Here is a 25,411-nt window from a genome sequence, read left to right on the forward strand (position 1 = left end):
CGTGTAAGATCTGTACGTAGAAAATTATAAAACTGTACTAAAAGATAACAAAAACCTAAACAAGTGAGAGGTACTCCATATTAACAGTAGGAAGACTTAATGGCAGAAAAAGACAATTCTCTGCAGGTTGATCTACAAATTCAATGAATTTTTACTCAAAACAAGTGTGGATTGACAAGCTGATTCTGAATGTATATGTAAGAATAGACCAAGAATGGTGAAGACTACATTTTAGTTTTAAACTTATTATATATATTTGAAATTTTCTACAGCAAAGATTTTTTAAAATCTTGTCTGTCCTTTGTCTTTTATTCTTCCTATGTTATAATAAAACTCTCATATACTCGTTCGATTTCAACAGTTATCAGTTCCTGTACCATCTTGTTTCATTTATACTCTCGTCTATCTCCCCCACTCCAGATTATTTTGAATCAGATCCCAGACATTACATCATTTCATCCTAAACAGGGAACTCTCTTTAAATGTTTTGACAACATAGCTGCAAGAGGAATCTTTTTGCTCTCCACATAAGTTACTCATACATTCCAATAAAATAAAATAGAAGTGGAAGTTAGATTGTGTTTCTCTTAAATATATTTTCGAACTTCTCTTTAATCTTGCCAGTTTCATAATACAACTAAAATTTATAAATAAATGCAAAAAAATGGAGTTATTTACCTTTTCTTTTCAAACAATCCAGAAGTAAAGGGTTAACTCAAATACATCAGACAAATGGACAGTGGATTGATTTATCTCAGACTGATGTATTGAATTTTATTTTATTTATTATTTTTTAAAATCTTTCATTCATTCGCTTGACAGAGAGAGAGAGAGTGCACAAGCAGGGGGAGTGGGAGAGGGAGAAGCAGGCTCCCTGTTGCAGGGCTCAATCCCAGGACCCTGGGATATCACCCAATGTATTGATCACCCAATGTAATGAATTTTAGCTCCAAATCTGGCTAAGCATTTATCATAATTATGGAAAGTTTTGGTCCATGATGAATTTTTAACTCTCAGACATGTTCAATCTTGGTACAATACATGTAGATTATTTTATTCCTTAAAAAGTGACACATGGGGCATCTGGGTGGCTCAATAAGTTAAGTGTCTGCCATCGGCTGGGGTCATGATCCTGGGGTCCTGGGATCGAGCCCCATATCGGACTCTTTGCTTGGCAGGGAACCTGCTTCTCCCTCTGCCTGCTCCCCCTGTTGCTCCCCCTGCTTGTGCTCTCTATCTCTGACAAATAAATAAAATCTTTACAAATAAATAAATAAATAAAGTGACCCATACACACACACTCCAGATGTAGTTTGGTACACAGAGTGAGGTTTTCCCAGGAACTATCTATAGGATGTAGTCAGGGATGTGCCAGGTAAAATTATGCTGGGTGCTGGGTCAAATTAAAGATTTGAAAGTTTCATCTGCTTCCATGGTAGCAAATTTATTCCTGCCATGACTGCAATGAACAGTAATCAGATACTTAGAGAATGGTAGCTGCATGTTGATGGTGACATCAGTTGTATCCTTCTAAATTGATGACCACAAGAAAGCAGTGTGAGAGTGTTGACAAGGTTAAATGTTTCAGAGATGTGTCATCAGATGTGTGATCAGTTGCACCTGGCTGGCTCAGTCGTTAGAACATGCAACTCTTGATCTCAGGGCTGTGAGTTCTAGTCCCGCATTGGGTGTAGGGATTACTTAAAAAAAATGTGTGATCACACGAAGTAATCCACTTTCTTTTTTATCATCTGAACAGATCATAAAAGTCTATGTATTACCAAATAGATGCCCAAAGCACTTATTTTTACATTTTATCTATCGATCTATCTATCTACCTATCATGTATCTATTTGACAGAGAGAGAACATGCATGGGGAGCAGCTGGCAGAGAGAGATGGAGAAACAGGCTTCCTGCTGAGCAAGGGACCAGATGCAGGGCTCAATCCCAGGACCCTGGGATCATGACCTGAGCTGAAGACAGATGCTTAACTGACTGAGCCACCCAGGCGCCCTTGAATTTTATTTATTTTTTAAAGTAATCTCTACATCCAGCATGGGGCTTGAACTCAGGACTCTGAGATTAGGAGCTGAACGCTTTACCAACTCAGCCGGTCATGTGCCCCCTGCTCAAAGCATTTCTAAACATGGTATTCCCATATGTTATTACATTCATTTAAAAAGTCAAGTACCGGGACACCTGGGTCGCTCAGTCACTTAAACATCTGCCTTCGGCTCAGGTCATGATCCCAGGGTCCTGGGATCCAGTCCTGCATCAGGCTCCCTGTTCGGCAGGGAGCCTGCTTCTCCCTCTGCCTGCTGTGCTCTCTCTCTGACGAATAAATAAATAAAATCTTTAAACACACACAATAAATAAATAAATAAATAAATAAATAAATAAATAAATAAATAAATAGTCTAGTCCTGGGGCACCTGGGTGGCTCAGTCGGTTGAGCATCTGACTCTTGGTTGCCGCTTGGGCTGTGGTCTTGGGGTGGTGGGATCCGGCCTGGGGAGAGGTCCACGCTGGGCACAGAGTCTGCTTGGGATTCTCTGTCCGTCTCCCTCTGCCCTTCCCATTTGTGCTTTCTCTCCCTCTCTCTCTCTTTCAAATTAGTAAATACGTCTTTAAAAAAAATAAAAAGTCAAGTACTTGGGTAATTTTTCAGTTTTCATTATTTCCTCACAGTGTCATAACGCATTCCAGACAATATACCTTCAGTGTCACAAGCAGACTCTCTGCTTGTGTTCACTGACTAATCGTATTTACCCAAATATTTGCCCATGAGGAGACGGTTTTGTCTGGTGATTTTCCATCATTTTTTAAGAAGTCCTGTAAGATCGGGGTGCCTGGGTAGCGCAGTCGTTAAGCGTCTGCCTTCGGCTCAGGGCGTGCTCCTGGCGTTCAGGGATCAAGCCCCACATCAGGCTCCTCCGCTGGGAGCCTGCTTCTTCCTCTCCCACTCCCCTGCTGTGTTCCCTCTCTTGCTGGCTGTCTCTGTCAAATAAATAAATAAAATCTTAAAAAAAAAAAAAAAAAGAAGTCCTGTAAGATCATACAATTGCCCATGGACCTGTCCACAGAGTGTAAGAGCCAACAATTCTTTTGCAGTTTTGTGTGAGTAAACCCTTCGTTTTCTCTCACAGAATCCACATGGCTCTGGTTTCTTGTCCCTTTGGGTTTGTCCTGTAACTTTTTCTAACTTCTCGAATTGGCGTGGTTGGCCTGTTTGTTTGGAACAATTCTGTCTGCAAAAAATATATTGTAAATAAAGTGTATTTAAAATTACATACTTCCTCCAAATACTGTTTTTTTGCTCAGTTCCACAAATTTTGAAGTGTAGTGTTTTCCTTATGATTCATTTCTAAGCGATTTCCTTTACACATTGGGAGTGTGATGGTTACTTAAATAATGTCGTTTAGTTTCCAAGTATACAGGATGCGCAGTTTTCAACAATTTAAAAAATAACTTTGTCTATTTCACATTTTACAACTAGAGAACGTGGTCTCTATGATATTGATTTTTTTGGAATTTGTTGAAACTTCCTCTATAGTATTATGCACGTCCTACTTTTGAACATGTATTATGAATGCTTAAAATGTCTATGATTTTCTGTTGGCTGGGAGTAGAATTTTACATATAACCAGTAGGGTGAGCTTATTAATCGTGTCGTCCAGATTTTTTTTTTTACATTTTTACTTATTTTTTGTTTGTATTTTGAAAGAAGTTATGTTAAAATCTTTCATTTTAATGGTTAATTTATCTATTTCTTCCTATTGTTCTGTCAGTTACACTACTGTACTTGGAGGCTGAGATGTTGATTAACAAAGGTCTGTGATATTTATAATTCATGATCTATTGATGTTTTTACCAATACATAACATATTTCTTTACCATTTAGGTTCATATTTAGCTGGTATTTATATTTAGGGGTGTCTCTTATAATTTCAACCATATCATAGAGTTCTTGTCTTTTATTGGCAAGTTAACCTTTTTATATTTATTGGAATTACTTTTTTTTTTTTTTAAGTAGTCTCTACATCCAATGTGGGGCTCCAATTCACTACCCTGACATCAAGAGTTATGTGCTGAACAAACTGAGCCAGCCAGGTGTCCTTTTTCTTTTCTTTTGTCCCCCCCCTCCCCCGCAACTTTTCAGGATGAAGTTTTCTTCTGTTGGTTTAAAAGTTGTAAATGCTGGGGCGCCTGGGTGGCGCAGTGGTTAAGCGTCTGCCTTCAGCTCAGGGTGTGATCCCAGAGTCCTGGGATCGAGCCCCACATCAGGCTCCTCTGCTGGGAGCCTGCTTCTTCCTCTCCCACTCCCCCTGCTTGTGTCCTCTCTCACTGGCTGTCTCTCTCTGTCAAATACATAAATAAAATCTTAAAGAAAAAGTTGTAAATGCTATTTTTATTTTTTGGTAATTGCCTGTATCCTAAAACCCCTACTCCTGTTTATTTAGTTTCTATCAATTTCTAAGATACCGCCATACCTTATCTTTCCCTAACAAGTCTGTCCTGTTTTATCTTTTTCATGTGCCATTGGATTCCTCTGTGGAATTATTTGTGGTCATATTGTCTAAAATTTTAGTTTTGGGGTTAAAAAGCTTTGTAATTCTGGGGCACTTGGTTAGCTCAGTCAGTGCAGAGTGCAACTTTTTTTTTTTTTTTTTAAGATTTTATTTATTTGAGAGAGAGAGAGAGGGAGAGAAAGCACAAGACCCGGGAAGGTCAGAGAGAGAAGCAGACTCCCTGTTGAGCAGTGAGCCCGAGGTGGAACTTGATTGCGGGACTCCAGGATGGTGACCTGGGCCGAAGGCAGATGCTTAACCAACTGAGCCACCCAGGCACCGGGCAGTGTGCAACCCTTGATCTCGGGGTTGTGAGTTTGAGCCCCACGTTGGTGTAAAGATTGCTTAAAAAAAGAAAATCTTAAAAAAACCCAACTTTGTAATTCTCTTTTCCTTTTTACTGTCTTTTTTCTTTCCTCTTCCTTCCATCCTTTCCTTTGCCAAGACTATACTTCCTCCATTTCTTGCATGTTGATTTTTTCTTCAATTTTGTTTTCACTGAGGCTTTGGCAATGTCATGATTTGATCCCATGTCTCTTGAAGATGGGTGAAAGGACGGTCACCACCCCCTCAGTTCTTACCTCCTCACCAGCCTTAATTTTCCTCAGGTTTCTTGTTTTCAATTCATAGTGTTTCTTGAATCTATGCCTTTATTTTTTCATAAGTTTCATAAATTTGTCTTTTCACGTTAGATATTTCTTCTGGCCACTCTTTGCTTCCTGTCCTCTGCTTTTGCAATTACTTGTACACGAGAATGTCTCATTCTTACCTCTGTAACTCTTTTTTTTTAATTAAAGGTTTTATTTATTTATTTGAGAGAGAGAGGGAGAGTGCACAAGTGGGGAGAGGGGCAGAGGCTGTAACTCTTATCCTTTGTCTCTTTCCTATCTTTTTGCCTCTTTCTGTTTCATTCTGGATGTTGCTTCCAACCTCTAAATCGACTACTTCTTTCTTCGGCAGTGTGTAATGTGCTGTTGGGTTATTAATTTCTCTATTATATTTTTTAGTTACAGAATTTCCACTTGGATGTTTGTATATTTTCTACTTTTCTGCTAAAATGACCAATCTATTTATCTTCTCTAACATATTAAATAATTTGATGACTACAATATCTGGGGTTCTATGGGGTCCTTTTCTTTTCTTTTTTACAAGATTTTACCCATTCATCTTGAGACAGAGAGATACAGAGAGAGAGAGCATGAGCAGGGGGAGAAGCAGAGGGAGAGGGAGAAGCAGACTCCCTTCTGAGCCGGGAGCCCCACGCGGAGCACGATCGCAGGACCTGGAGACCATGACCTGAGCTGAAGGCAGATGCTCGACCATCTGAGCCACCCAGGCGCCCCTGGGTCCTTTTCAATTGTCTTTTATTGCTGCCGGATTTTGTTCACGTTGTCTTGTCTTCCAGTATGTGTGGCTATTTTTGTTTGTGGATTGAATATTATACATGCATAATTGTTCATAGAAACCACCTGAGGCCTAGGATGGTCATCTCTTTTAACCAGAGAAAATTCACTGTGCTTTCTGCCAGGTACCTGGAGGCCTCGGCACTCTGGGATCACCTTAATATAATTTCAGAATTTGAGATGGTTTGAAGGTGAGTTTTGATTTCTGTGAGAGCTTGTCTATTCTATTCACTTTTGCTTTGATTATTTTCTAAAGATTTATTTATTTATTTTAGAGGTGGGGGGTGGTGAGGAAGAGAGAGTCCCAAGCAGACTCTGTGCTCGCTGAGCATGGAGCCCGACTTGAGGCTTGATCTCACGATCCTGACTGAGATCACGACTTGATCCAAAACCAAGAGTCAGACGCTTAACCGACCGAGACACCCAGGCACCCTAATTTAAAAGAAAAGTGAGGGGCGCCTGGGTGGCTCGGTTGGTTAAGCGTCTGCCTTCAGCTCAGGTCGTGATCTCAGGGTCTTGGGATCGAGCCCTGTGTCAACTCAGCAGGGGGTCTGCTTCTCCCTCTGCTCCTCCTCCCGGCTCACGCTCTCTCTCTCTCAAATGAATAAATAAAATCTTGAAAAAAAAAAATAAAGTGGAGTCTGTTGGTAAATAAATAAATCTTAAAAAACAAAAATGGGGAATGGGGCGCTAGGTGGCTCAGTCGTTAAGCGTCTGCCTTCGGTTCAGGGCGTGATCCCAGAGTCCTGGGATCAAGCCCCGCATCGGGCTCCTCTGCTGGGAGCCTGCTTCTTCCTCTCCCACTCACCCTGCTTGTGTTCCCTCTCTTGCTGGCTGTCTCCCTCTGTCAAATAAATAAATAAATAAAATCTTAAAAAAAAAAAAGTGTCTGCCTTCGGCTCAGGTCATGATCCTGGGGTCCTGGGAAGGGGTCCTGGGAGGGAGCCCTGCATCAGTCTCCCTGCTCATGGGGAGCCTGCTTCTCCCTCTCCCTCTGTTGCTCCCCCTGCTTGTGCTCTCTCCCTTTCCCTCAAATAAATAAATAAATAAATAAATAAATAAAAGACAAAAACAAAAACAAACACCGGGTTGCCTCGGTGGCTCGGTGGTTTGAGTAGCTGGCTCTTGATTTCAGCTCAAGTCAGTATCTCAGGGGTGAGGGATCAAGCCCTGGGTGGGGCTCCATGCTTAGCGGGGAGTCTGCTTGAGATTCTCTCTCTCCCTTCCCCCCCAACACGTGTGTGCTCTCTCTCTCCTCAAATAGTAAATAAATCTTTAAAGTGGAGTCCGTTGGAATCCCGATCCAAAGTGAGAGTTATTTACTTGGTGCTTTCTCTCTCAGTGGCTTCTGGACTGCAGTCTCTGCCCCTCTAACTCCCAAGGCTGCTAAAAGCACCCCTCAGTCTCCTAGCTACCTCTCAGGGAATGCCCCACCTGGAATAGCAGTCCTAAATGGGGGCTTCCATTCCTTAATTTCTCTCTTCCCAGATCCTGGCTCAGTAATTCTTCACTAACTTGTTAACTTTCCAATGATTTCAAGAAGAGATTTTTTGATTTTTCCAGTTTTACTAGTTTTCCTCAGTGGGAGAGGTGGTCAGAATTACCTAGTCACTGACACTGGAAGCCCAAACCAACCCTCCATCTTACCTTCTTATGGAAAAAGTGCTGTAATAACAAAGATTTGCTAAGAAACAAAATGACAGTGGAAATGTTAACATTGTAACCATTACCCAAGCCCCAAACAATGAGAGGAAGTGCCACCTAAGGGAGATTCCACAAATATACAAAAACACAAGTGTAACACTGTTTAAAAAAGCAACTCAAACCTATACTGCTAACAAATCATGTTTCCAGAAAATGGGGAGTATCCCAACTCTGCTTGAGAATGCTTTATATTCAGTTTACAAATACGGTATTATAGCAACCTTTTCTAGCCCGTAGCAGTTGGCTGTAAGAGAGAATGAAGGCCTGTGGTATTGAAAAGCTTCTGTGCATTCTGGAATTTGCTCTCAGCGGTCAGCACGGCCAGGTTGACTGACTCACCAGTGAGCCTCAGCCCATACATTGAGAACCACTACCGCACGGAAGGAAAAGGCAACTGTTTGAAATCCTTGAACCAAGGCTTTCTTGAATGGCCTTCACTGAACGTTTCTGTCTTGAGATCTCTTTCTCTGATTAGGTTACAATGGAATGGATTAGGTTTCTACGGATTAGACCAAAGTACCGTTCTCAAATCCACCCTAATCTTCATCCAAGGCCAGCTTGATTAGATTTGTTTTTGTTTTTTTTTTTTAAGATTTTATTTATTCATTTGAGAGAGACAGCACTAGCAGGGGGAGAGGCAGAGGGAGAGGGAGAAGCAGACTCCCTGCTGAGCAGGGAGCCCGATGCCGGGCTCCATCCCAGGACCTGGAGATCAGGACCTGAGCTGAAGGCAGATGCTTAACCAACTGAGCCACCCAGGTGCTCCTAGACTTGATTTTTGAAAACTTTCAGAGATTGGTTATATTATCTATTATATATGGGTTTAACCAGAAGAATTGTGGGGAGCCCTAAGTTTGGGGGGTGATTTCGACATCCTGCTGACCAGACAACTCTCAGCAAATAGCCTTAGTTAACAAGTTTGGATAAATGGTAATCTGGTTCCTTAACCTCCTGGAGCTTCAGTTTTCTCATTTTTAAAATGGGAATAATTATGTTGTCCATGTCATAGGTATTTGAGGAGTTTTAAATGAAATAATGAATATAAAATTCTTAGCATAGTACATGGCACACAGGTAAGCATTGTCTCATGAATTTGTGGGAAGGTGATGCTCTGCTAGGGTTGTTTTGGGGCTGGACAGGGGCCTCAGGTCCTTTGAGAGGAATTAAGGGAAATCAGGGATGGGTAGCTGGTATTCTGTTGCAGTTGCAACATTTGACTGGACAGGGGCCTGAGTGTGGCATGACCACATGGCGGTGGCCACACGGATATTTGAATCTTTACGGCTGAGTAATAAAAGCTAAAGCTTAAAACTAGGGAGTTAGTCGTGACCTTAGAATGAAATCATGGAGCACAGAACCTGGTAAGATTCTGGAAACTTTGTAATTTTGTCATGTCTGCTATGTTTCTTCCTCTAACATGCTTTTCTATTATGGCTACTCAGCACACAGTGTCTTGGCCCCATGGGACTAAATGTTTTATCTGCTTTATTTCATTTAGTGCTGTAATATTAACCTCATGTTTCATGGGAGAAAATGGAGACTTAGAGAGGTTAAGTAATTTCTTGTCGGGCTTAAGAGCTGGATCCCTGAACACAACATATTACTTTTAGGGTTGTTGAATTTGAGAGTTGAACCTCCAAATGGCTGTTGAATTCATTCATTTAACAAATATTTAGTGAGCAATGACCATATGCCCTGCACTATGTTGGTCTCTGGGGATTCAGAAATGAGTACAAGGCCACAACTACAATAAAACAGCTGCATTTATTGAGTGTTAATTCTGTGTCAGGCACTTTGTATGTGTCAGTTCATTAAGCTGTTGTAACCGCCCTGTGAGAAGAGTATCGACATCCTATTTTGTAGACGAGGGGGCTGAAGAGATCTGCCCAAGGCCACACAGCCAGGAAGTGGCAGAGCTCAGGACCTCTAACTTTCCAGTCTTGCCTTATTTTTTCAGAAATGAAAATCTCACTGTTTTACTTTTAAAAATAACATTCTTTTTAAAAACTAAAAGTAATATATACTCAAATAACTCAAACAACATGAGTGCTGGTTTTCTCACGGAACTTGCCACAACAGGGTGTTAATAATTTTAATTTTTTGCCAGTGTATTAATAGATGAAAATATTATATTTTGAAGTTGTTTCTTTTATTATTTTCCCATTTTTTACAGCTTCATTGAGATACATTTCACATACCATAGACTTTGCCCATTGAAAGTACATAGTTCAGTGGTTTTTAGTACACAGGATTCTCAGAGTTGTGCAATCATCATTACAATCTAACTTTAAAACTTTTTTAACAACTGGGAAAGAAACCCATACTCACTAGCTGTCCCTCTCCATTCCCCTACTTCTCTATGCCTCAGCCCCAGACTAGTTATCTTTATGTGTTTATTGGCCACTAGTGATTTTATGTCTGTTTTTTGAATTACTCTTTTTTTTAATTGATTAGAGATGTTCTGTATTTATCATGAAGATTAACCATCTGTCTACCATGCATACTGCAGTATTTTAAAGCTTATTTCCTCATTTGTTCTACCTTGTTGGTGATATCTCTTCCTGACAGTTGTTTAAATATCTTTCAATTTTAAAAATAACTAATTGATTTTCATTCGCTATAAACGGTTTCCCTCCTCCAATTATAAAATTTCCCCCCATATCCCCTTCCGGTCTTTTGTAGTATTGGTGTTTGCCTAAGTTTTCAATCCATCTTGGGCTTAGTTGGAGATAGAATAGCAATATCTTACCAAATACTACTAATTTGAAAAGTCACTTTCATCATATGGCCAAATTTCTATTCCTCTTTGAAAATGCACAGTATGACAATGGCGCACACTGGTTGAGTGTTTAACCAACAGGGTCGGCTTTCTGTCTTTGGTTTTGGCTTACTGTTCTGCTACCGCAGTCTTGAAATTCTTTAGCAATTTTGAGCAAGGGGTCCCGCACCTTCATGTTGCACGGAACCCTGAAAATTATGCAGTAGTCCCGTTTACAAGTCCCAGTATCAAGCGCTGGACATCTTTAAAAGGAATCATAAACCACATCATTTCACTTAATCCTCATGGCAATTCTGTTAAGTAGCCGCTCTCATTTTCCTCTTCATTCTCTAAATGGGGCGATGGAGGCAGGAAGATGAAATAAGGCCCCAGAGCCAGAAAGCTGCAGCAAAGAGGTCAGAAGCCAGCACCTGTCCAGCCAGAGCCGAGCGAGGAGGCAAGAGTCCCTTAAACCGGCCGACTGGTGCAATCTGGCGGTGAAGCTGGGAGCGTGTGGGGGCGGGCGGTGCCGCGTCTACCGTCCCTCGCGGAGCCCGCGGGGCGCCCCGGTCCGGCCCCCGGGCCCTGCTCCCGGCCCTGCTCCGGGCCGCGCGTGGCCCGGCGCCGCGAGCACCGCGGGCGCTCCTCTGCCGGCGCTGGACCCCGCCTTCTGCCCGCCGCGGCGCGCGCTCGCCTAGCGGGCGGGCACTCGCGCGCGCAGCGGTTGTGTTGCCTGCGAGTTTCCCAAGTTCACACAGGCCCTGGGTTGGCATGGCAACCAGGCAACCTGTTCCAGAGCCGCCTGCCTTCTCCGCACATGCCGCTGCCACCGCCGGAGCCGGGGCCAGAGCCTATCCCAGGATGCACCGCGCCAGCCCCGTCCCCAGTGGGCCGCCATGTTGTCGGAGTGAAAGGTAAGGGGGAGCGAGAGCGCCGGAGAGAGAAGATCGGGGGGCTGAAATCCATCTTCATCCTACCGCTCCGCCCGTGAGTATCCGCACCCCGCCGGCCCCAAACGCTGCTCCGGACCCCCAGCGAGCAGATTGTCCCTTTGTATTGGTGTTTTAGAGCGGTTGTGGGGGTGAGAAGGGCTTTGGAAAAGCCGCCCGGGGCCCTGGCTGAGGCTTCTCACTCGCTGTTCCTCGTACATGTTTTGGAGTCAGCAGCAAGGCCCCTATTGTTATCAAAGGAGGGAGGGGGTGGGGAGCGGGGTCGAAGCGAGGAAAATGCCGGGGGTTTAGGCCCGGGCCCAGGGCATAGACGTGCCTGTACATTTGTGCTCGGCCCCGTTGGAGCCCCCGAAGATTGATGTTGCCATTCGGGTTGCTTTTTTGATGGGTTTGCGAAGCCGCGAGTCTTCTGTGTGGCCATGAAGTGTAATTCTGGGCCACCCTGGATTTCTTCGACTTCTTGAGCTTCCGTGGCAGCGCCGAAGCAGGAGGAACAATAAATCGCTTTAGAAGCAGCCTTGGCCCATGTCTGCAGGCGAGACCCACCGTGGGGGAACTTTGCGAGCCTTAAATGTGGAGAAGTGGCGATCAGGAAGTTTCAGATCGCTTTTTAGTCTCCTGGGTGCTTGTGGCCTTTTGTTTCCGTGAGAGCTTGGGTTTTTGGTGGGTTCTTCCTCTTCGAGCCTCCCTGTGTTGGTGAGTGTCTGTCTTAACTCAAAGAGGGGCTCACCCCTCGGTACTAGGAAAACAGATACGCAGTATCAGAGAGTTTTAGTCCTCGCAGACGTTCTTGGTAAACAGACATCGTTTGGTATACTTGTCAGTACCACTCCCACGTCAAGTGAGAAATAAGCTCCTGTAACTTTTTCCCCCCTCGAGAGCCCCCCCCATACACCCCGACGCGCGCGTACACACACACACACACACACACACACACACACACACACACGGGAGACGGGGAAGGTTTTATCCTCCTCATAACTTGAATTGTTACTCTTCATTGTCTAATTGAGAAAACACTGTTTATAGTTGTCGATACCCAATCCGTTCACTTCCCACTCTTCCTGGGATTAAGAATGAGAGTTTATGGAGGGTATTTTGGGGTTCTGTTTTAAAGTCACTTACTTCTGAAACAATAGGCTTGTAGCTTTAGCTTTTTGTTTTAAGAAGCAGACAAAAACTCACCAAAGCAAGCCAAGATAATGTGGCTCCCAAAGCATTTTTCATAAACAAAATAAACATTTTGACTCATTGCTAATTTTAACTTTATAAAACACTCTTTGGGGCTGTTGATTGTTTATCTGGATCTTTGGGAAATACTCGCTGGATTTTGAACTTTGAATTAGTATTTCGCCTTAGCCACAATTGAATTCATTTTGTCCAAGGCCACAGCTTTTTGAAGTTGGGTTTGAAGTTTAGTTTGGGTTTGAGATGAACTGTTTTAAAGTAAATTTATGACCACAGATTTTCTTTTCAGTGTGGCAAAGAAATAAACACCTTTTAAACTAAGCATTTTAGTTAAAAGAAAGGTGAGTGGTGGAGAGATTAAACCGTGTTCCTTTGCTTAAGATAAAATCTATTAGTGATAGTCCAAAAAAAACTTTGAGGTAAACAGTTTGAAAACTTTAGAAGAGTAACTAGAATCAGCACTAATTTCTAGTTGCTTAAAATATTTTTATAATGTGCTGTTTGTAAAAACGTCACATTTCAAATGCTACTCATAACTTTTTAGTGGGCTTTGAGAGTTCTCTAAAAAGCATCAGGAATTTAAATGTTTTCTGATATTTAAGTGACTGATTTCTTAATTTTTGTGCTGTAGTTGCCAAGATATTACACAACTACCCAAGACACATGTTAATTGCTTAGGTATTTGCTCACTTTCAAACTGTCCCTTCTGCCAGGTTTTCTCTTGTTTGAGAAACTGCCTTGCCTCATTAGGTAAAGCAGGAAGTCTTAGGGCATACAGATAGCTTTACAAAAGCCAATTGTTTTGTTTGAACTTTTTATGGGAACTCCTCCCCCCCTTCCCAACCCCTAGTTAGACTGTAGTGGTGTTCTGTGAGTTTCAGAGGTAAACCTTTTTCATATGGAAATTCGTTGTTAGATAAGTATTGTGGCCAATCTTTTATTTCAGTAAAGATTGCGTTTACTATTTTAGGAATCCTCTTAGGGACTGGAGCTTCATCGCCTTAACTGGTGGTAACTGAATGCCTGGGGTCTCAGCATGGTGATTTGAAAGTTACCAAAAAGTTTTATATCATTTTATTTTGATTAAAAAAAACTTGTGAGTCCTAGAGAAAGCATTTCTTCTATTTTCTAGATGGGGAAGCAGGCTCAGAGAGGTTACTAGTTTAGTTGTAAAGCTTAGGTTTTGGGACTCCTGGCTTGCTCTAGAACAGACTGTTACATTGATATTCCCTTGTGGAAGAAAATGGAACTGGCTGCTATTGGTAATAAGAGGGCAATGACTTTGTATGGTGATGGATGGTAACTAGAATTGTGGTCATTTCAAGTGTATACAAATACCCAGTCATTATGTTGCACTCATGAAAACTAATACAATGTTATGTGTCAGTTATACCTCCATAAAAAAGGGCAATTAATTCTTTTGAAAATCAAGCGGGAGGGTAGTAGGCTGCTTGGCACTTTGCAAAGACCTATGGTAAACGCAGCTATGACTTTTTGGATTTGGTACTTAAGCATGAATGATCCTATGCATGAACGCAGAAACTAGTCTAGAAAGCTAGACTACCCACTACCCTAGTAAGATTCTGATGGATTGGAATTGTTAACTGAAACTAGGCATTTCCAAATTAGGCTTTGAATAAATTACAGATTCCATTGTGTCTTTTTTTGGCTTCAAAACATGAATTGTGAGAAACAGTTCTTTATCAGGAGGCTTAATTCTATAAAGAAATAACTTAATAGATTCCTCATAAATCTTGGGAATCTGTTTTTGAAATGTTACAGTAGGGCTTCGTAGAGAGAGAAGGCATTTGTAGCAGTGGACTATTAAATTGATAGCCTTGAAACTAGGCTCCAGTGAGTATAGACAGGTGTAGTCTAATAGGTAACTGATTAATTACTTTGTAGCAATTTTTAAAGCACCCACAGGCTGTCAAATGTTCTATATTATGTATAAATGTAGCTTTTGATGTTACAAAATTTAAATAGTAATATTTCATAGTAACATTTTGGAGATTCTTTGTTCCAGAGAAGAGTAGTGGCTGCAAGTGAGAGAAATAGTTTGTGTTGATTTACTGGGAAGTAGCAAGAGGTTGATAGAAGAACTAAGTATGGGTTCAAGACAGATTTATTTATTTGTTTGTTTGTTAATTTTTAAGATTTTATTTTTTAAGTAATCTTCACATCCACCTTGGAGCTCCAGGCCGAAACCCCGAGACCAAGAGTTGCTCCATAGTGTGAGCCAGCCAGGCGCCCCCAGAACTGATTTAGGTTTGAATCCCTCCTGCACCTCACAAGCCAAATGGCCTTTGGCACGTCACATAACCTTAGCATTTTTATTTGTAAAGTAGGGCTGATAAGACATTGTCTGCAGTGTATTTGCCACACAATTGTATTGAGGTGTCTGTTTTTTTACATTGAGGCTTTCTACACCAGTAAAGTGTTTGAATTTGGTTGGTCTCATCCTGTTTATAATGAAGTAATGATGTGATTACAGTTGTGAATTATTGGTAAAAATTTTGACCCACCCCCCCAACAGCCGCTAAAAAGGTTCAGGCTAAAAACATTCTGTTGCTGTTCTTGGTCAGGGGGCCTTAACTGTTTCTTCAAGGAGCATCCTGTGGGGGCACCTGGGTGGCTCAGCCTTTAAGCGTCTGCCTTCAGCTTGGGTCGTGATCCTAGGGTCCTGCTCGGCGAGAAGCCTGCTTCTCCCTCTAACACTCCCCTTGCTTGTGTTCCCTCTCGCTGTCTCTCTCTGTCAAATAAATAAATACATAAAATCTTAAAAAAAAAGGAGCATCCTGTGAATATGTTGGACATTTTAAAGGATCTTTTCAAGTTTTAGACAGTTTCGAGTTATTGGTAATTATATGTGGAGTTTGGATTTTTGTTTGGTTTATTGGCTTATGTCTGCTCTACTTGTAAAGTGATATTTTATAGAGCTCTTGTTCATTTAAGAAGTATCTGCAAAATTGGCTTAAGGTGTAAGTAAGTTGGGTAGAGGAGCCATTGATTGAAGTCCAATTCTATATTGTTAGGTTTGGTAACAATATAAGCTTTCCTGAAGTTGCTGTATTGAATTCTGATCTCAGTACCTTGTCATATTGCCTGCCACCAACCAGCTACATTTATTTCCATACCTGCACATATTCAGCAACTTAAAAATAGATGTTTCAGTTTGGAAGATTGTGTATATATTATAAAACATTTAGCTGCTTGGTAGAAATTGGTTGTAGGTTTGGTATTGCAAAAGATAAGGGGCTCATATTTTTGTCTTGGTATATATCAAGTTATGTTTTAAAAAAATGCAAATTTTAAACATTTGTAACCTCTTCGTCCTTAGGTGCTGGTGGAATGAGCGTTGCATGTGTCTTGAAGAGAAAAGCAGTGCTTTGGCAGGACTCTTTCAGCCCCCACCTGAAACATCACCCTCAAGAACCAGCTAATCCCAACATGCCTGTTGTTTTGACATCTGGAACAGGGTCGCAAGCGCAGCCACAACCAGCTGCAAATCAGGCTCTTGCAGCTGGGACACACTCCAGCCCTGTCCCAGGATCCATAGGAGTTGCAGGCCGTTCCCAAGACGACGCTATGGTGGACTACTTCTTTCAGAGGCAGCATGGTGAGCAGCTTGGGGGAGGAGGCAGTGGTGGAGGCGGCTATAATAATAGCAAACATCGATGGCCTACTGGGGATAACATTCATGCAGAACATCAGGTAAAAAAAAGTTCACTATTTCAGCTTTGAAACTCTTTTATAATCTCTGTTCAATTAGGATATGTGCTTTCAGTGAATGTCTTTAAACGCCTAAATTGCTAATTTCATTTGGTCCAAACTTAAAGAGTCATTTGTTTTAAAGGATAAATGTTGTAATATTGTTACTGGGTCATTTATCATTCTGGTGCTAAATAGTAAACCACCAATTCATTTAAGAAAAGACAAGATTGTTTTAATGTGCATGTGCTACTTTTTCACATATCCTTATTTTATTTTATTTTATTTTATTTTATTTTATTTTATTTTATTTTATTTTATTTTAGAGAGAGGGAGAGAGAGCAAGAGAGAGCGTGAGCAGTGGGAAGAAGGAGAGGGAGAAGTAGGCTCCCTGCCTAGGAATCATGACAGCTGAAGGCAGACACTTAACAGACTGAGCCACCCAGGAGCCCTTTATATATATACTCTTTAAACCAAGAATACTTTTTTCCCTTTGACATATATTCTGTTAAGAACTGTTTGGGCTTTTTACAGGCTGCATCCATATTTTCAGAGCGTTTCCTGTTGGGTGTGTGTGTCTTTTGTTTTTAAGATGTTAGAGTTGAAGGTACTAGGAAGTTGATAACAAATTAGCTGCTCAAGTGAAATTTATTTGAAATGGAACTGGTATATTTGATGTTTTGTGTCAGAGGAGTGGTTGTGGCTTTTAGGTTTCAACCATCTTTGTCCTCTTGTTCTAAGCACTTGTTTCATTTGATTGACTTTAACATGCTTTTACTAATCTAAAACCACAGCTGGAATCACAGCATATTTTACCGAGAAGAGAGTTTTGCCTGATCTATGTTTCCTAACTTCCTCGTAGTGATGAAAGGATTAGGATGTTTTAATCAGGCTATTCTTTGACATAGGTTATAGGTTGAATTTGCAGAGGGTTCATTTTCTATCGTCAGTGTCTGAGTACTAGCTAGCAAAAAGAACGGACATCTTTCACTGGGTCTCTCTGGTGCTTCTGTTCTGCTTCAGAAATAAATCAGGTACGAGCACATTTGCAAATTTGAATTCTCAGTTGTGCTTTCCCTGACCCTTCCAAAAAAGGCAGTGTGTGTGCCATGGTTCTTTACCATAGTAGAAACGAAGAGGTGGAATTTACTTCTTATTCACGAGATTTATTGAGCACATTGATTATATATCTTTGGTTTATTGGAACAATCCTCAGCATTAGTGCTGCTTCATAAGAACCTACTATGTATATGTAGGTGATGGACGCTAAGAAGTTAGACGTAGGGGCCTTTTTATTTTTTTTAAGATTTATTTATTTATTTTGGAGAGAGTGAGTGAGGCGGGGCGGGGGTGGGTATAGGAAGCGGGGAGAGAATCCTAAGCAGATTCCATGCTGAGTGCAGAGCCTGATGTAGGGCTTGATCTCACGACCCCGAGATCCTGACCTTAGTTGAAACCAAGAGTTGGACACTCAACTGACTGTACCATCCAGGTGCCCCTAGGGGGCTTTTTATGCACTTAGGGCACATTGTCTTTTTTGTTTGTTTGTTTAAAGATTTTACGTATTTGTTTATTATTTTTTTAAATAATTAAAAAAATTTTTTAAAAGATTTTATTTATTTGAGAGAGAGAGAGCGAGAGAGGGATCACAAGCAGGGGGAGAGGGAGAAGCAGGTTTCCCACCAAGCAGGGAGCCTGATGTGGGGCTGGATCCCAGGACCCCGGGACCTGAGCCAAAGGCAGACACTTAACGACTGACTCACCCAGGCGCCCCTATGTATTTACTTATTTAGAGAACAAGTTGGGGGGAGGGGCAAAGGGAGAGGGAGAGAAAGAATCTCAAGCAGTCTCTCTGCTGATAATGGAGCCCAACACAGGGCTTGATCCCACAACCCTGAAATCATGACCTGAGCTGAAATCAGGAGTCCCATGTTTAACTGACAGAGCCACATAGTTGTCCCAGGGCACTTTTTATCTTTAAGGCACTGTATTTCTTTCCTGTTTGCCTGGAGTCTTGGGGGTGGGAATCAGATTTTATTCACCTCAATATCCCATTCCCTAGAATTTGGCCTATAATAGAGCTTCAGAGCAAATCTGTTAAACACATGAGTCCCTAATCCTTTGGGTTTAAAATAAAATTGGAGAAAAAGAATATTGTCATAAAGAGAAGGGCCTTGAATGCCAGGGCTAAAATTTATTAATTCAGTAGGCCACAGGGTTTTTGAATGTGTATGTATGGCTTTTATCCAGTGGTGTTTGAGAAAATTGAGTTGGTAGTGAGAGATTGGAGTGGGTAAGGCTTGGTGTGAGCAATGAAAAAGAAGTTATGGGACTGAGAAATACAGAGCTTGGTGACTGAATTAGAAATCTTAGGTCCCTGGGAAAATGAAGTGATAGAGGAAAAGGAATAGAGAGGGTATCTGGTTTGGGGACAAGATAATTAAATTTGGTAAGGTATATGTTGGGTTTGAGATGTAGGCAGCTGTACATGTAGAGGGAGACCAAAGTAGAAGGTGTTTGGTTTGGATGGTATCTGTGGAGGAGCAAATGTGGAAGGTCTGTAATCTTTGCCTTATTTGGCTAAACATTGTTTAGAAATCATAAACATTGGTTTGAGAAATCTCTATTATAGATCTCGTGTTGGCTTTTCTAATGATAGGCTGTTGGGGAAAGCTTAAAGAAGAATCAGGGTGCTCGCCTGTCCTGTGCAAGGTGGGAAAATCAAACTCTGGGTCAGTTTTTGGTAGAGCTCTAAAATCCGGTTGTGCTGTGCAAGTCAGTAAGTGTTTATTGAAGGCTTAGTCTGGGCTGTGTCTTCTGCTGCGCCTTATCATAAGGAACCACATCTGACTTGTTGAGCATTTTTATCTGGGCCAGTTAGCAAACTGGAGTCACTGTTAAATGGTAAAACCTGTTCCATACCCAGGGGCCTAAACCAGTGAACCAACTTGGAATTGGCACTCATCACAACACAGTTCTGTTGGGCCAGACCTGTGATATAATGAACAGCATTAGAGAAACTAAGGGTAGTTGCTATATTGCAGGTGTGGGCCACACACGGATTACCTCTTCTGCAGTCCTTATGGTGTGTTATAATTGACTGGTTTTGGTGTTGATCGCATCTCTTGGTCTGAACTATTCCAGGGCAGAGACTGTTGTGTTTTTCATGCCCCTTTGTCAGGTGATGTCTGTAATTTTTGTGTTGACTGAATGAGGGAAGACCGTAAGCTCTTCAGATTTGTACTGGGGTACAGTGGTAGATCCTAGAGCTCAGCTGTCCTGCGGGGAAGCACATGGCAACAGGTGAGGCAGAGGTGAGTGTAGTGTAATTGAAGAGTGGAGGGGCTTATCTTTAAGTGAAGAATCACTGCCCTATCAGCCATTGTTACTGACTGGAGGAGTAAAAAGGTGTTTGATCTGTCAGATGGGAACCACTGATGGGGATAGAAACATTTATATTTTAGGCACATGGGCTATATTTCCTATATTAAGTCTCAGAACAATGCCATGGGGGAGGTAATACCGTTTTTGAGAGATGAGCAGGTGAAGCTTAGTTACCAGGTAAACCTGGTTTTGAAATCAGGTCTCTGTGATTCCAGTTCCCATGCTCTCTGTTTCTGCTGCCCCCCCCCCCCCCCAGCCTTAAAAACTAAATCAAAGCAAACAAAGCGATTGCAACAAAGTAGCACATTCTGAGGTCAGAGAATTAGTTGCCATATTTTGCTTGAATTTTAGAGATGATAAACTTGACAATACCGAGAAGAATACAAATAATGTTGACTTTTCTCCTAGAATTGCAAGAGTGCCTTTTTTCCACAAAGGCAGTAATGCAAAAGTCCATTTTTTTCCAGATTTTTTTTTTTTAGATGTGTATTTTGTAGTAACTGTGGGAAACATATCTGTATGAAGACAGAGTGACTCAATATAAAGTGATCTACTTGCCAGCACCTTCTGCCATAACCCTTGGGCTAGTAATTCCTGTTTGGTGGGCCTACTTCCTTAGCTTTTTTTTCTTTTTTTCCTCTTTGGAAGGCCTTTTGGCATAATGGAACAAAATTTAAGATCAAATTGGCCAAATGCTTTTAGCAATGAACAGGTGAAGTAAGAATATGACAGGCTTTTTATAGTCATTTCTCTCATTATTACTCTTGTTTATGAACAGTTTTTTTACACTTAAAAACACTTTTTTTTTTCACCCTTTGAAGTTAGGATTTCCCTGCCTGATGTAGAAATTTTGTTAGTGTCTTGAGTTTTCCCCTCTTTTAATAATGAGCTCTTTAAGCTGTGCCTAAATATGTGTGTGTGTGTGTGTGTGTGTGTGTGTGTGTGTACATATATATGCCTTTTAAAAGTATTTAAGTTGTATTTTCGAAGTATAAACCTTAACAGATAATCATCATGAGGCTCTTTAAATAAAAACAGCGTGAGAACATGTGTTGAGGTGATAGGCACTACTTTAAAAATCTTGCTAGCTTTATTTACAATTTAAAATAATTTTAAATATTTTAAAATTTATTTAAAATCAAATAATTTAAGTTTAAAAATTAAACTGTTTAAGTTATTTTTGTTTTTTATTTTTAAAATATATATATATTTTTTGAGATTTATTTTTTTATTCATTTGAAAGAGAGATTGAGAGTGAGTGAGAAAGAGCATGAGCTGGGGGAGAGGCAGATGGAAAGGGAGAGGTAGACTCCCCGCCAAGCAGGGAGCCCAATGTGGGATTCGATTCCAGAACCCTGAGATCATGACCTGAGCCAACGGCAGATGCTTAACCGACTGAGCCACCCAGGTGCCCCAGTGTCACTTCTTTTAATACTTAAAATTATTGTGTTTGTTATAGTTAGAAACTTTAAAGCCTCATTTTTGGGCCAATTTGAAGTCTTTGGAGGAGAGTGAGGGAAAGCAGTCTCATGAATTTTTGTTTTTTTGGCCTGTAAAACTTACCCATAGTAAATAAGACAGTGGATATGGATCAGGATATTATAAAATACTAGAAAACACATCTTCCTATCTAAGTAAATAGTATCGTTTAAAAATCTTGCCTACAAAAAATTTGTGTATTTATTTTAACAGTCATTTTTATAACCTGAGAACTTTTATTTTGAATAGTGTTAAAGGTTTCATCATGCAAAACCCAAGGTCAAGTCTTTGACTTGTTGTGATTGTTTTATTCTCTTATTGTGAAATCTGTTTTTTCTGTGAACTGATATGAGATAAAGTGGTTGATGAAATAGGGAAAAATTTTAAGGATCGACCAGTTGAACTCTGTGGCCTCTACTGATTTTTAAGGGGCAGAGGTAGGTAGCTCTGCTTTGGTGAAAGGAAATTAGAGGACAACTTCTCAGATCTTTTTCATTTCTGCTAGTAGTTTATTGGCTCTAGGATAGATTAGTATCCACCACAGGGTTGACAGCCAGTGGGAGATGCTCTAGATAGCCAGGCAAAAGTCAGTGGATGAACCTTCTTTTTGTCTCTTTGTACTCCCATTTTCTTTCACTTGGTGGTGTCATCTTTTAGTGGTATCCTGACACCCACCTTTGATATGGCTGTCCTTACTCTCCAATGACTGTGAGTTAATCCTTACATTTGTAATTATTAAATACTGTGTTACACTAGGAGGGAGCCCAGGTATTCCCCGTACTGAAAATCTTGTCATTCCCTGGAGATTCTTTTCTATTGTCCCTGCTTGAATGATTGTGTTAGACTATGAGCCTCTTACCTTCCTGGGTAGATTGCTTAGATGTTTCAGCATTTGGGCCATTGCCATTTGGTTAACATAATACTTAAAAGTTGAGTAGTCTGTGCTTTCGTATTTTGCTTTACACCCGTACTCCTGGAGCCTTTTTCATTATATTTGGAGTTCACAAAGACTTGATGTTACGTACTTGGTCAAAGGATCATCAGCAGGCTTTCTTTGACTATAACTTATAGAACTGTTTTTCATTTTTAAGAGTAGGTTCCAGTATTAAAAAAAAAATAGCGTTCAGTCAGATGCTCTTCTCTAATACTGTGTTTTACTTGATCGTATGTGCTCCCTAAATGGCAACTTGCATTTATGATACGTCTTTGTTTCAGAAGGTGTTTGGTGTGGAATTAGGGGGGAAAAATTATAGGACAGGTGGTAATGAGATATAACAATGGGACAATAAGGGAATGTCAGAAAAATGGAGGGAGTAAATTTAGAATTTATAAATATGTACCAGAGGGATGGGTTATAGAATTTGCTCTTGGAGTCCCTGTGGCCAAAGAAGAGAGAAATGTGATGAATTATCAGATTCTTTTTTTTAATTTTTTATTTTTTGTTATGAGACTCTTAGAGAAAAACATCAGTTATTTAGGAAGAGGTGTGTTTTAGATTTCAGTTATGGATGTGTTTGATTCAAGTGCTTTGTAAGTAAAGTAATGTGATGATACTGTTTCTCAGCACACTTCTCTACTTGGAGAAGAACGACACGTCTTTTGTGCATGTGTCTGTTTTCTCTCAGGCACAGTGTTGCTGAATACTTTCTTCAGGCTGAGCCTGATTACAGAGTTATGCTTTTGTATTGTGTGTGTGTGTGGGGGAAGTTCGGGCACTGCCGTAGAATCTGTCTACCCTTGAAAAATGGCTTAACATTCATAGAGAAACATAGGACTGACAAATTAACACACTCCTGGGAGAGTGGTTAGTGCTGAAGATAGGGTAAAATAATTATTTATTTTTTTGTTGAGGGATTTCTGGTCCTCTTTGCTCTGTTTTTTACCTTCAGTTTCTTCATTTTCTGGATATAGTAAGGAGACGTAATGAGAGTGGCTTCTGCTCATTGGACTGCTCTGGTGGTTTGCACCCTGCCTGCCATTGTAGTAAGGAGTGATGGTCAGTGATTGGCATTAGGCTGGGGAGTTTAATATTTGGAAATTTGACTAAAGAACTTGGGCCTGAAGGGTGTACATGGCATTGGTGATAAAACCTGCAATTGAAGAGTTACTGGACCTTTTTCAGAGGAATGCTCTTCTATGTTTTTTTTCATATAATATTGTTGGAGAACTGTTGATTTCAAAGTGACTTATTCATGGTTTCAGAAGATTCAGCAGAGGTAGATTTGTCTATTTATTTCCTTTAGTAAGTGCTCTTTTATGGTTGAAGTGCCCTTCTTAGTGTTTTTATGAATCTTATCAGGAAAATTCTTAGATTTGTGGAAATCAAGAGCCCTAAAGATTTTTTTAAATAATTGCTTTATTGGTATATAATCATCCATTTAAAGTGTAGAGTTCAGTGGTTTCTTAGTATATTCAAAGAGTTGTCCAGCCATCATCACAGTTTTAGAATATTTTCATCACCCTGCAAAAAATATACCCAGTAGCATTCACTTTTTTTAAAAAGGTTTTTTTTTTTTTTTAAAGATTTTATTTATTTATTTGACAGAGAGAGAGACAGCCAGCGAGAGAGAGAACACAAGCAGGGGGAGTGGGAGAGGAAGAAGCAGGCTCATAGTAGAGGAGCCCGATGTGGGGCTTGATTCCAGAACGCCCGGATCACGCCCTGAGCTGAAGGCAGACGCTTAACCACTGTGCCACCCAGGCGCCCCTTAAAAAGGTTTTATTCATTTTTTGAGAGAGAGTTGGGTGCACACGAGAGAGAATACGAGCAAGGAGAGGAGCAGAGGGGGACGTTCCCAAGCTGACTGACTCTGTGCTCAGCATGGAGCTGGACGTGGGACTCGATCTCACGACCCTAAGATCATGACCTGAGCTGAAATTAAGAGTCTGACGCTTAACCAGCTGAGCCACCCACGTGCCCCAGTAGCATTCACTTTCTAGTCCTCAGCAACCAGTAGTCTACTCTGTGTGGATTGGTCTATTCTGGACGCTTCATATAAATGGAGTCCTATCATACATAGTCCTTTGTGACTGGCTTGTTTCATTTAGCATCGTGTTTTAAAGGTCTTTCTGTGTTATAGCATGTATCAGTACCTCATTTCTTTTTATTGCTGAGTAATAACCCATTATAGGTATATACCGCATTTTATTTATCCATTTATCGATTGATGGGCCTTTGGGTTGTTTCTACTTTTTGACTGTTATGAACAATACTGCTATGAACGTTCACATAGAAGTTTTTGTCTGGAGATATGCTTTCATTTCTTTCAGATACCTAAGGATTTTTAAAGGTACATAAGTCTCTATAGATATAAACACAATGGAAATTACTTCACTGGCGGCACTGCTTTGTATTTTTTATTTATTTTATTTTTACTTATTTACTTATTTTTAAGATGATTTTACCTTTTTAATAATTGGTTGAAACCCAGGATCTGAATCACAGATGTTTGGTGGCACTTTTCTGTAGGCTTAATTTTTTTTTTTTTTAATGTAAGCTCTAGGCCCAGTGTGGGGCTCGAATTGATGACCCTGAGATCAAGAGTCAAGAGTTTCATGCTTTACCGACTGAGCCGGCCAGGCACTCTGTGTATTTTTTATTTTTTAAATTTTAATTTTTTATTGAAGTATAGCTGACATATTTTAGTTTCAGATGTACAACACAGTGAGTTGACACATACATTATGAAATGATCACCACGATAAGTCTGGTTACCATTTGTTATCATGTAAACTTACACACTGTTATTCACTGTATTCTCTACACTGTACTTTACATCCCCATGACTTACTTGCAGCTGGAGGTTTGTACTTCTTAATCCCCATTACCTTTTTGCCCATTCCCCTGAGGGCCCCCCCACCCCTGCAACTACGAGTTCTCTGTATTTATGAATCTGCTTTGTTTTGTTTGTTCAGTTGTTTTGTTTTTTAGGTTCCGTATATAAGTGAAATCATACTGTATTTGTCTTTTTCTGTATGATTTCATTTAACATTATCCTCTAGGTCCATCCATGTTGTCACAGATGGAAGGATTTCATTCTTTTTCTTAAGATTTTATTTATTCATTTGAGAGAGAGTGAGAGTGTGTGTGCACAAGCGGGGGGCGGGGAGGGGCAAAGGGAGAGGGAGAAGCAGGCTCCCCACTGATCAGGGAGCCCGTTGTGGGGCTCTGTCCCAGGACCTGGAGATGAGGACCTGAGCCGAAGGCAGATGCTTAGCCAATTGAGGCACCCAGGTACCCTGGTGGAATGTTTAGGGTCTTTTATG

General features: G+C 40.8%; 1 protein-coding gene across 16 annotated transcripts in view; it reads left to right on the forward strand.

Annotated features, from left to right (window-relative positions):
* Nucleotides 1-11,236: 11,236 nt before the first annotated feature.
* PUM1 (pumilio RNA binding family member 1) overlaps nt 11,237-25,411 on the forward strand; it is a 128,434-nt gene continuing 114,259 nt past the window's right edge. For 15 of the 16 annotated variants that reach the window (XM_045782458.2, XM_045782460.2, XM_045782465.2 and 12 more), the window contains exons 1-2: nt 11,321-11,421; nt 15,913-16,286. In XM_045782458.2, the coding sequence (XP_045638414.1) occupies nt 15,924-16,286 (363 nt within the window). In that variant the 5' untranslated portion in view covers nt 11,321-11,421; nt 15,913-15,923. Of the gene's footprint in view, nt 11,422-15,912; nt 16,287-25,411 lie in introns of all 16 variants that reach the window. The other variant, XM_087858290.1, reaches the window with a different exon arrangement.

This window comes from Ursus americanus, chromosome 33 (genome assembly GCF_024610735.1).
Source record: "Ursus americanus isolate L20-20 chromosome 33, mUrsAme1.1.p, whole genome shotgun sequence".
In the NCBI taxonomy this organism is placed as follows: Eukaryota; Metazoa; Chordata; class Mammalia; order Carnivora; family Ursidae; genus Ursus; species Ursus americanus.